The sequence below is a fragment of the Selaginella moellendorffii genome, unplaced genomic scaffold (assembly GCF_000143415.4).
Source record: "Selaginella moellendorffii unplaced genomic scaffold, v1.0 SELMOscaffold_15, whole genome shotgun sequence".
NCBI lineage: Eukaryota > Viridiplantae > Streptophyta > Lycopodiopsida > Selaginellales > Selaginellaceae > Selaginella > Selaginella moellendorffii.
This window is the reverse complement of record NW_003314276.1, coordinates 2,611,159-2,622,835: the sequence shown is the minus strand read 5'-3', so window position 1 is coordinate 2,622,835 and position 11,677 is coordinate 2,611,159. Positions and strand designations below refer to the sequence as shown.

Genomic DNA, 11,677 nt, shown 5'->3' with positions numbered 1-11,677 from the left:
CAAGCTGCGAAGAAAGCAAAATGTGAGAGACAAATTGCAAGAGAAGAATGATTTGCTTCATATGGAGATCATGGAAGCCGAGCACCAGTTCAGCACGAAAAAGGATCTCAAGGACATCTTACATGCCATCGACTTCGATCAGCTTCAGATCCAAAACGTCCAGCTCCACGCCAGGATACGGGACAGGACTTACGAGATCTGGGACCTCAAGAGCGCGGTCAAGAGAACGCTCAAGGTACGAGTGAGAAAAATCTCTCTCGAAAAAAATCTCTAGACTGACACCAAACTCGGATGTCCTGAATTCCAAGGCTCTGGAGACAACACGGCGGAAGCTTGGTGGCATTGTGGATCGGGGAACAAACATCAAATGTTTCCTCAAAGATCGCCAGCCTTTGTTGGAAAGCTTACGAGACAACATCAGAACAGAGACCTTTCAAAAGGTAATCTAGCTCAAACTTATTCCAGCCTAACTTATCCTTGGTGTTCTCTCTTCTCTTTCGTAGAGCAAGCTTCACGAATCCGTGGTAGCGCATATGCAAGAAGAAGATGGGCCTCCTCGTCCCACAGCTCTCGACTACATGCGTTGTAGACATAACAACGACGAGTTGTCCAAAGAGGTCAAGACTTGGAAGAACAAGGTGAGTGTTCTTCACTCTAGATTCTATCATCTTCACGCTTGATTTTGACCGATTTTTCCAGGTTGAGGTAGCGGAACTAACAAACATTCAGCTTCACAAAATGCTCAGACAAGCACTCAAGAATCGCGAAGTCTCGGTTCGGCAGGAAGCATCAACAGTGGTGGCGGTGTGCTAGCGAAAATTCTAACTTGTGCTAACGAAGTGTTGGCATCTTATTTTAATTGTGGAGAATATTCTAGCTAATGTAACAAGCATCTGATTTTGGGCGGAGAATATTCCCATCTTAGGGCTTATGTAGTAAAGAGGGAGGATGGAAGGCGGCAAAGTCGCGGTGCGCGATCCAGCGCTGCCGCGATGGTACTGTCAAATGTGCAAGCATCCATTCGTGATCTCTGGCGCGGATGCCTACGCGGAGCGAGTCTCAGGTTAGGGCTGCTGGGTTGTCGATGGATTCATTCCAAGCTCTGCTTTGTTGCAGCTGCCGGCAGTGGGAGCGTCCTAGCTGCGAGCAGAATGGATCAATCGTTCGTGCTCTTGCCGAAGCACAAAGCCGGCTATCCTCCTCCAAGGCCGCGAGGGGCGATGAATTATCCAACTCCTGGTTATTATCCAACCCCAGGTTTGTCTTTTCAGCTCTTGGATCCTCGCTAGCAATCAAAATCCGATTTTGCAGCTGCTGAGAGCCACCATGGCGGAAGAACAATGGAAGAGTCCTTTGTTGTGTTGCCTTCCGCAGCAGCATCCATGTATAGGAACGATATGTCTGGCGAAGGCCAGGCTGGAAGCAGTGGAAATTCCAGTGGCGGAGGAGCACAGCCACAGACGAGTAACGCTAGCTTCAATGCTAGTGTGAATGTCTTGACGAGGGTCTTCGAGATTGCTTCGGCACAAACTCAGGTTTGTGATGTCTACATCTCTATAGTCTGGATGGGTTTTCTTACATAGTTCTTTCTGTTCTTCGGTTTGCTAGGTGGATCAACCCCTGTGCCTCGAATGCATGCGTGTTTTGTCTGACGAGATGGAAAAACAAATTGAAGAGGTTACCAAGGACATAAAAGAATACGAGTCTTGTCTTGATAGATTCGAGAAGGAGCAACGGACTTCAGTGAGCGAGGAGGAGTTTACGGTAAAGAGCATACTTGCATGACGATTGAAGTTTACTAAGTTTATTGTGCTTTTTCTTTTCCAGGTTGAAGAAGAAAGAAAGCTTGAAGCGACGATTGAGCAGCTTGAGCGACAAAATCTGGAGGTGAAGTTGCAACTGGAAGACTATGAGCGCAAGTTTAAAGATCTCGATGAATTGGAACAAAGGTAGGCCTGTTTTTTCTCAGTATTGTCTTTTCTTCTTTCTGATAAACCTCATCCAGATTCTGGCACGACTTCAACAACTTTAAACTTCGTCTCACTGTTCATCAGGTAAAGATAAACTTGAAATGTTTGTTTCGTATTTATTCTTGCTTACAGGAGGAGAGAGACGCTGTCTTGGCAAAGATTGACGTTGCAGGTGCACAATTGACTGCGCTAAAAGCTGCAAACGTTCTGAACGAGGCGTTCTACATTTGTCACGACGGTGATTTTGGAACAATCAACAATTTCCGGCTTGGCCGCCTTCCAAATGTTCATGTAAGAGCATATTTTTCTGTTTCTTGTTTTGTGAGACCGTCCCTGTATCAGGTGGAATGGGATGAGATCAATGCCGCCTGGGGACAGGCGTGTCTATTGTTGCACACTATGGCACAATATTGCCAACTCAATTTTACGTATGTAGACTTCTTTTTCCTTTTCTTTCTTCTGAATTTGTGTTGCTGCTTGCAGGTATAGATTGATTCCCATGGGAAGTTATGCCTGTATTGCTGATAGCAAAAACACATACGAGCTGTGAGTTTTCACTTTCGTGTTTTGTGAGTAACTTATACTCTCTTGTGGCAGCTACGGTCCAGTAAATCTGTTTTGGAGCACGCACTTTGACAAAGCAATGGTTTATTTCCTCGCATGTCTGAAAGAGTTTGCCGATTTTGCAAATGCCAAGGACCGGGCTGCTAGAGTGGCCCCAGGCAAATGCTTCACGCTACCTTACTTGTAAGTCCTTCGTATCAGCAGCGCTTTTCTGATCTTGGCATGTCTTGAAGGATTGAGAATGACAAGGTGGAAGGATTTGCAATCACTCAAAGCTTCAACCGACCAGAGAAGTGGACAAAGGCTCTCAAATTTATGCTGTGTAATCTGAAATGGTCATTGTATTGGCTTATAGGGAACACACTATTTCAACCAACGTCCCCTGTTAGTTCCTCCCTCACAATCAGTACATAAGGCGAAAACTACAGATGTATATAAAATCAGGACAATATATAACATTCTTTCCAACCTTTTCATTTTGAAAATAAGTACTATCCTACCTCATTTAGGGTTCATACTCAGTGTTCATGGCTCAACTTGGCGAACAGCGCGTTGGCGATCGAGGCAAGCCGACTTTGATCCTTGATCTCGATGGTACTTTGATAGCTACGTCGAGGCAAGCTAAATTACATGCGTGTTTCGACTTCGTGGTGGAGTTTGATTCCGAGGAGCAGCCCGTTTGGGTGTCCAAGCGACCAGGGCTGGACGATTTCCTTCGGCAAGCCTCAGAGATTTACGAGGTGGTGGTGTTTAGCCTCGGAAGGAAATCCTATGTGGAGAAGATGAGGGAGGCGATTGATCCCAGTGGATCATTTGTGGCAACATGGCTTGCTCGGGACTCTTGCAGCGGGAGCTCGGAGATCAAGGACTACAAGGACTTGAACAGTCCAAAGCTTGGGAGGGAGTTGCGGAAGGTGGTGTGGGTGGACGATTTCCGGGACTCGTTCAAGATGAATCTCGAGAGCGGGATCGTGGTGCCCATGTTTCGGAACAGCAGCAGGGATGACGATCGCGTCTTGTTTGATTTGCTGCCGCTGCTCAAGAGAATTGCCGGCGAGGATGATTTGAGGCCTGCTCTGCTCGCGTTGCCCCTGCCAACGCTAGAATCCAACCTTGCAAAGGCGATCAGTCGCCCAAAGCTTACAAGTTAAAAGGATGAATCTCGTGATTTTGTTAGCTAAGTGTTCTTCACACTTGCTTACGGAATACCTTATAATAGTTTCTTGAATAAAATGAAGGTTTCACAGTTTCGGATCGCCTGCATAGATAGGATGTTAAATCATGAGATTTCATCTTAACAACTCTTCGAATGTCAATTTGGAGCTGGATTCTATATATCAACGAGATGACATATTACTCCAAAACATGAGACAAAATATCACTAGGATATGCGTGCTTCTCTTCCAGCTTAAATTGATAGACAAGTTTAATAGTTACTATGACGCTTAGTAGTATTTCTTCCATGGGTGGCATTTCATTCGAAGTTGAAAGCTTGCAACAATCTATCAGAAGGATGACCATTGCACTGGGAGCTCGCTAGGAAGGCCAAAGGTTCCTGGGCAACCACATAAATGTTTGGGCGTGGGGTTCGCGCTTGTTGCCCAAAACAGGTATTTAAACGAGAGAGGGAAATGGTTCTGAGAGCACAGCGCAGTTTCCTCAACGTTGCTTTAGCCGGAAACATTGCGGAGCCAAGGGAAAAGCGCGATGTTGCATCTTGGAACTCTATGGTAGTTTGGGGATTTTCTCGAATTCTTTCGAAGAATGCCTGTAGTCAACGGAGGGCTTTTTGGCTCTCGCAAACCGGCCAGCTTCAGGAAGAAATACCCGGGAGGAACATCGTGGAATGCTCTAATCACGGCAAATGCCCAGGCTGGCGATGTTAGAGCAGCGCGGGCACTCTTCGATCGCATTCCAGCCCAAGACTCGGTGTCCTGAAACTCGATCTTTCCCGTCTACACACGCACTGGGATGCTCGAGGAGGCCAGGAGGCTGTTCCAGACCGAACTCCATCACTTGGACAAGCATTTGGGTGCGCGAGGCCGGAGACATTGATCAGGCGACGAAGATCTTCCTCGCGATGGACCGAGATGGAACGCGTTGATCTCTGCTTACGGCCAGGGAAACGATCTGGAGAGCACGAAGCTGGTGTTTGAAACGTTCGGTCGTGGACGAGCATGTTTCTGGCATGCTCGCAAATTCGAGGAGATGAGGAGGATCTTCGATGGTATGCCGGAGCCCCACCTGGTGTCGTGGAATGCGATGCTTACTTGCTACACGCAGGGCGAGGAGACGACCACCACTTTTTTTATGACATGCATATGATGAATGAACAACAACAGAATATTGGTGATTCATGGTAACTTGTAGAATTGGATCTACACTAGTATACAAGATGAAAGCTTTAACACAATTGGAACTCCTTCAACTATCAACCAAGAGATTCAGGTTGCCCTCAAAACTGTGGGAGATCCACAGATGCCTGTCAAAGCTTCCAATCGCGTGGTGAGTGTTGAGAATGTTGCGATTGTTGGAAACACCAAATACTGTAGGTATGCTGGTATATGTACCAACACGTATAATGGTAAACAATATATCAATGCTTCAACCGTGGACAAAGGCTCTAAAATCTATGCTGAAATGGTCACCATATTGGCTTATAGGGAGGAAAACCACGTCCCCTGTTAGTTCCTCCCTCACAATCAGTGGATAAGGCGATTGTTGGAAACAACAAACTCCATCACCTAGAGGTTTGGGTGGGAGACATTGGAGATCTTCCTCGCGATGGGCCGAGATGCTAGATCCTGGAACGCATTGATCGCTGCTTACGGCCAGGGAAACGGTTTGGAGAGCGTGAACAAGCACTTTCTAGTTAAAGTGAGATTTGTCATTATCTCACATTTTTTTAGTAAAGAAGATAAGGTAACAAGAAAAAAAAGTGAAGGTTCTCATGTGATTTCTCACATTAATGTATTATAACATTTTCAACTAATTGAATGAACTATATAGACACATAATAATGAGAGAATCCCACTTTAATGAAAAGGAGGTTGCATTGTAAGTTCACAAATGAGGGATCTTTGATGGTGTTGTGGAACGAGATGCTTACTTGCTACACTCGGAAGGAGGAGATTTTTAACTGAAGGTCGTGACATGAAGAATGAACAACAATAGAATAGCAGGGTTGACAATCTAGACTAGTATAAAAAATGAAAGCTTAGTAGCAAACTTAGACACAATGGGAGCTCCATCGACTATCAGCCGAGAGATTCAGGTTGCACTCCCCCCCTCAAAACTGTGGGAGGCTCTCAAGGATCCACAAATGCTTGTCAAAGCTTCCAATCAGGCCGTGGTGAGCATTGAAAATGTTGATGGCGATGCTGCTCTCGTTGGAAACACCAGGATGGTCAAGTTCAATACTGGTGCGTGATGTTTCTGGGAGAGATCTCTGTTTGTTTGATTTTCATCTTTCTTCTCTTTGGTGTTCCTGGAACTTCATGCACAGATCTTGTTCCTTATCCATTCATAAAAGAGGAGCTGACTATGATCGATGAATCCACTCATACCATTGGGGTGAGCGTGATCGAAGGGGGACTGGTTGGCACGCAAGTGAGTTCTCTCAAATGGAAACTGACGCTCAAGCCTGAAGGAGAAGGAAGCCTGCTTCTGTGGTCCCTCGATTACGAACCCAAAGTTCCAGGCACGGAGGAAGTTGACAAGTTTGCCGATGGCTTCGTTGCTAGCATCAAGCAAGTCGAGGCCTACGTCCTCTCACTATAGTTCCAGAAACTCTGGATCTGATCTGTGTGTGCCAGTCTCTTGTGTCCTTGAAGCTATAAACTTGAAAATGCCAAGAACTTGACTGCTGTGATTTCTTAGAGTGCTTTGCAATCTAAGCAACAACAGGGAGTAAAAAAAATTAAAAGTGTACCTGCGCATCATAGAAAACTTCCGTGTCACCATGCCGGCTTGGGTTTTGGGATCTCCCAGCACCGCCACCACGGCGGCCTCGTCTTGGATAAGCAACACCACGGCCACGTCCAGAAGCTCGATCCTGTGCTTGTCCTCTCCCTGCATAGAGTTTCTGTTAGCCGAGCAAGGAAAACAGAGTTCGAACCTGAGGGAGCAGGAGGTGCTCTATAGATATTCATAATGTCATTCAGCACAATGTCACAGCCACCAACGCAACCTACAAGAGATTGTTAATTTTAGCAGTATGTGGTTTTCTGGAAATCAGCTTTCACCTGTGTGATAAATGCTGTATTGTGGTGGTATCTCTGCTCTCTTGAACTTGAAGTCAATTTTGTAAACTGGAGCTGGAATGCACGAGTTGCAAGTGTGTGCAGTGACTGTCGCTTCCATGACGACGGAGGGTAGCCACACGACATTTTTACACTGAAAAGAAAAGCACCATTTTCCAAAAGTAAAAAGCTAAGCAAGCAGCAAGAACTTACCTGTGGAAAGTTGCGACAACCAACCATAAACTTGCTATCCTGGTGTAACAAAGTCAGTGGTGGCCTACAAGCAAACGGGATGAAGAGGAAAAACCCACTGGTCTTCTCTTTAAAACCATGTCGGCTTCACGACACATCGGGCACCTTCGAACGATTCCACCGACTTGCACCGCTTCAGGGACTTGATTTTGGCTTCTGTTGGACCGATCCAAGTAGAAACTAATGCCAAAGAACACATGCTTACCTCTCAAAGAAAAGACCCATTGCCTCTATAAGCTTTTGTTGCTGAACTCTAGCCTGGAAAATATAAGAAAAATAAGAAAATAAAGTAGCAGCTGAAAAGCTTTAAAACCTACATCGAGAAAGCACGTCTTCATTTGCTGCAAGCATGTCTCCAGGACATTCTCCTTCACCTTTATCCCGTCGCTCACGGCCTTCATGTCTCTCTCCATTATAGATCTGAGATGGGGCTTCCAAAGCTCGTACCTGAAACAAAACTTCTGGAATGTCTCTCATCTTGGAAGTGAATATAAAGAAACTAGAAATATGAAAACCAACCCCATCGTGTCATATCCCATAACCAGTGCCTCGCCCTGTAAGATAATCTCTACTTAGTTGAAAGCACTTTTCCTGGTTGTGCCGCGTACCAAGTTTGTGGGACAAAAGCGTGTCTGCGCATCTTTGGTAGCGTAGCGCCGGTCCAGCAGCTTTTTTATGTGATCATGCATAGTAGCATCCGTTCCAATTCCCTCCTGGCCACACAGAGAATTCAGGTCTTGAAAATGCTGGAACTAAGAAACCACCTTGTCCATGAGCGCGATTAAATCCGCTTCTGACAAAAGGGGTGGGGGTTGCGTTCTGCCAGCATCCAGCGTAAGCCTGGTTGGAATGAACTGCGAAGAAACACACGCAAAGTAAGAAAATACTCGCAGTCTGAAGATGTGTACCTGTTGTCCAAGATCAAAGTTTGGAAGAGTTGAAGCAGCCCAGTTTTCGTATCTATAAACTTCCAAGTAATTTCTCTGAGATGAAAACGAGCAACACGGTCTCAGTTCCTAGGAACAACGAGAAAGTTTACTTACAGCAGTCACCATGAGTCCATTAGCAGAGAACTGTTCCCCAGCAATGTCAATCATGGCTTTTGTTGCGTATCCTACAGCCGGCTGCGAGACACACGCAAGAAAGTGTCGCACAACAAGCTCATACACTGCCTGCAAAGAAAACAAAATACAGAAATCAAAGTGACATTAATAAAAAAAACCTACCTTGTGATCGTTCCTCCATTGTGGTTCTCCATCCGAAAACCTGGTAGGATGTATAGGCGGATGAGCTTTATCGTCGTGTCCACCATTGCTCGGATGTCTCCACAAATTCTCTCGAGGGTCAACAAGGCGATGGGCATAATTTCCCCACACAGGATGCCTTGTCTGCTCCTCTACCATGCGCTGCGTAGACAACATTATATGAGCTCAAAGAGACTAGGAACCGATGCAACACAAACTCGAAGATCAGTGTTCTCCGAAAAGTAATCTGTCTCAGTCCGGGGATAGCTGATGAATCCTTGCTGGTAGAGCTCTTCAGCAGCCTGCAAGTTCAAAGGTTGGCGATTGATAAACACAAGCCAACAATACCTTCATTGTCTCCTGGGACCCAAAGCGTAGAAACCGTGAAGCCCGCTTCACCAGCTCAACCGTATTGAGTGGATGCGGTGGATTTTTACGTGTCTCACGTCCAGTAACAGAGAAAACCTGAAAGAGAAGATTTCAAGGCTTTCGAGCATGATGGAAGGAAGATAAATTAACCGTAGCAAGAGGCTCTTCCACGCACATTTCATATATGGAGACGGCGGCTACATAGTCGAAAAGATGGCCGCGCCTGCGAAACATACAAACTCAGCAAGCCTGGGATTAAAAAAATCATGACTTACGTCCATTTGAAGGAAGCACTGTCGTTCTCCGACCTGTACACGCAGTTTATGGTCCAAAAATCTTCAGGCTGGTGTGCTTGAACTTGCCAATATCTTTCAACGACAAAGCCTAGAGTTGGAAACTAGCGCAAAAGTATGTTGGCTATTGGAATGGAGATTATTATTTATCTCGTTACCTGGCACGGACCATAGCTAAGAATGGCCTTCTCATGCTCGTCAAATGGAAGAACAAAGCGATCTTTCAAGAGCATTGTCTGAAAGCGAGTGAAGGAAGCACCTATACGTAGATCGATCTCCTAAACATCGGCATGGCTTTCTTTTAGAACTACAAACGATAAAGGAAGTTTAAAGCTCAGAGAAAAACCTGGCGCGCGTCCACAGCATCCGAAAGATTGCGATTTGGCCGGTGCAAATTCTGTGCAGCGTGCTGGATTTCCCTGCAAAAACTATGAGTCCCCGAAGGAAAGATGGAAGTGACAAAAATCATACCTCTCGATAAATGCTGAGAAGCGAGCTCGTAAGACGTTGAGTCCCCGGTTAACATTGAGACAGACCTCCACCACTTCGTAGGCAATGTTCTCTCCTTCTCGATCGCAATCGAGCCAAAGAACAAGCCACTGGCAATTCCTAGCCTGTTCTTCCAGCGTCCGTTTGATTCCCAGCTTGTCCTAGAGAACATTTCCCTGCCTGTGAGAATCCACATTCTTTCTTTTCCTTTCCTATCAAAATCCTTCGTACCTGGGGAACGTATCTCCTCACTGGGGCCTGGAACAAATCGGCCGGATCGCAGTAGTACCATTTCCGGAATTGCTCCTCGAAATCCAGCTCCATGAGATGGCCGCTGACAGAGGTCATTACCATTCGGCATGGCTGACCACCGATCATGTAGTTGAAATGGAAGATCCTGTTGTAGACAGAATGGCCGCTCAAGCTCCGGCAATCGCCATGTGACAAGATCTGCGCGATCTCCTTGGCGGCGCTGGGCTTCTCCGCCACATTCAAAACATTCACAGCCATAGACCCTAAATGTGCATAACCAAAAACTAAAATAAAGGTAACGAAGAAGATGTTCAACAAGGGAACCTTACACGGGAGATTCAAGCGCCAAGGACGCGCTAAACGATGCAAATCTGAACGAGGTGTTTCACATTTGGCACAAGGATGATTTTGGAACAATCAACAACTTCCATCTTGGTTGGATTGTCTGTGTCTGTGTCACACACAAGGATGATTTTGGAACAATCAACAACTTCCATCTTGGTTGGATTGTCTGTGTCTGTGTCACACACTATTTGGCAACAATATTGTTAACTAAATTTTATATATATAGACTTCTTTTACCTCTTTCTGATTTGTGTTTGATTTGTGTTGGTTTTCTTGTAAATATAAATTGATATTTTTTATATCGTCTTTGGTTTGAGCTGGTGAACCTGACATTAGATTGAAAGTGATATGATATTAATTGAACAATTCTCTCATTCTCTAAGTCCTTTTATTTTGTTTCTCCAATCCAATTTTTCATATTTTTTTCATATGAGTCTGGAGGTATTAGTTTTTAAGATATTGGTTCTGTCTTTGCAATTGTGATTCATTTAACACCAACTTTGTCTATTTAGACCAATCCACTCTTCCCTTTAATTATTATGATTTCAAGGGTGTTAATCACTACTATTTAGTCTTGTCTATAATCTTTTATCAATAGAGTTGGACATATTACATAGATATATTGAGAAGAATCTTTCTAAAGGTTTATCTAGCCTTCTCAATCTCCAATTAGTGCACTTGTTTTTTGTGTCCAAGGAAAATAACAACCTAAACAAATCTCCTAATCTATATTACAACTTAAACAAAGCTATCATTCCTAATAAATACCCACTTCTATTGATCCCTAAGATATTAGAATATATTGCAAATGTGACTGTAGGTATCAAAAGCTACTTATCAGCTCTTTTCTATTCTTCTTTTACTACCACAACAACAGGAGGTTAGTATTGCTAAACCATAATTAATTTCCTCTCAAAGTAGTTGAGAAACTACTTTTCACGTGTGCATTTGGCCATAGAAGCATAAGGATGGAATTTCTAAATGTTATTATTTAAGCATATTTAACTTGGTTAGAGAGATTTATTTGTTAACTTGCACTTACTAATGTTGGGAATTGCAATATTGAACTTGTTTCCTTAATATTTACTAGATAATAGTTTACTATATCTACTAAGACACTCTTACTACCATGCCCCATTTGTTGGTCTCGTTGTGAAACACAAATCCCTAAGCCCCAAAGTGGAGCAAAAAAGGTGCCACATAGTATTGGTCAAAGTGAAAGTCCAACAAAACATAACATGTTTGGATCAAAACTTCCAATTTGAAAAGTCGAGAGCATGAGTGAAACTCTGAACAAAGTGCTCAAGGAATGAGCACAAAGCAATTGATGAATGAATCTCTAAAAAAAGGACACAAGAAAAAACTAACACATGAAAGTGCTAAGAATAGATAGAGTCCAATATGGACCCGAGATGGAATTTAAGATGGACCTGAGATAGAGTCTAAGATGGAGTCTGAGATGGATTCGAGATGAAATCTGAGATGAAGTCCAATATGGACCCAAGATAGAGTCTAAGATAGACCCGAGATGGAGTCTGAGATAGACCTGAGATGGAGTCCGAGATGAACCCGAGATGGAGTTTGAGTTGGACCTGAGATGGAGTCCGAGATGGACCCGAGATAAAGTCTAATATGGACCTGAGATGGAGTCCAATATG

The 11,677-nt window shown here is 44.4% G+C and overlaps 3 protein-coding genes and 1 pseudogene across 3 annotated transcripts in view; 3 read left to right on the top strand and 1 right to left on the bottom strand.

Annotated features, from left to right (window-relative positions):
- LOC112346520 (coiled-coil domain-containing protein 113-like) overlaps positions 1–813 on the top strand; it is a 1,805-nt gene extending 992 nt beyond the window's left edge. The window contains exons 3-5 of the mRNA XM_024675650.1: positions 13–235; positions 504–638; positions 700–813. Of these exons, the coding sequence (XP_024531418.1) occupies positions 13–235; positions 504–638; positions 700–813 (472 nt within the window). The remainder of the gene's footprint in view (positions 1–12; positions 236–503; positions 639–699) is intronic.
- LOC9641343 lies at positions 7–3,008 on the top strand (annotated as a pseudogene).
- Positions 3,009–5,772: 2,764 nt separating this feature from the next.
- Positions 5,773–6,405, top strand: LOC9633213 (phytohormone-binding protein). The gene is made up of 2 exons (XM_002970903.2): positions 5,773–5,956; positions 6,040–6,405. The coding sequence occupies exons 1-2, from the start codon at positions 5,773–5,775 to the stop codon at positions 6,312–6,314; spliced, it is 459 nt and encodes a 152-aa protein (XP_002970949.1). The 3' UTR covers positions 6,315–6,405.
- On the bottom strand, positions 6,373–9,932 carry LOC9641341 (DNA topoisomerase 3-alpha). Its single transcript, XM_024675663.1, has 21 exons — positions 9,654–9,932; positions 9,405–9,583; positions 9,280–9,352; positions 9,092–9,211; positions 8,916–9,037; positions 8,791–8,863; positions 8,620–8,736; positions 8,490–8,573; positions 8,254–8,433; positions 8,071–8,199; positions 7,936–8,010; positions 7,792–7,881; positions 7,636–7,740; positions 7,547–7,581; positions 7,345–7,474; positions 7,233–7,285; positions 7,087–7,183; positions 6,989–7,027; positions 6,779–6,929; positions 6,652–6,723; positions 6,373–6,605 (listed from the first exon to the last, which is right to left on the bottom strand). The coding sequence occupies exons 1-21, from the start codon at positions 9,930–9,932 to the stop codon at positions 6,454–6,456; spliced, it is 2,355 nt and encodes a 784-aa protein (XP_024531431.1). The 3' UTR covers positions 6,373–6,453.
- Positions 9,933–11,677: the final 1,745 nt, after the last annotated feature.

Excerpts from the sequence above, each read along its gene's own strand:
- LOC9633213 (XM_002970903.2), top strand. The coding sequence starts at position 5,773 with ATGGGAGCTCCATCGACTATCAGCCGAGAGATTCAGGTTGCACTCCCC. Across the intron at positions 5,957-6,039 it reads GATGGTCAAGTTCAATACTG|ATCTTGTTCCTTATCCATTC; the intron begins GTGCGTGATGTT and ends CTTCATGCACAG.
- LOC9641341 (XM_024675663.1), bottom strand. The coding sequence starts at position 9,932 with ATGGCTGTGAATGTTTTGAATGTGGCGGAGAAGCCCAGCGCCGCCAAG. Across the intron at positions 9,212-9,279 it reads ATGCTGTGGACGCGCGCCAG|GAGATCGATCTACGTATAGG; the intron begins GTTTTTCTCTGA and ends GCCGATGTTTAG. Across the intron at positions 8,864-8,915 it reads AGTGCTTCCTTCAAATGGAC|GCGCGGCCATCTTTTCGACT; the intron begins GTAAGTCATGAT and ends TATGTTTCGCAG.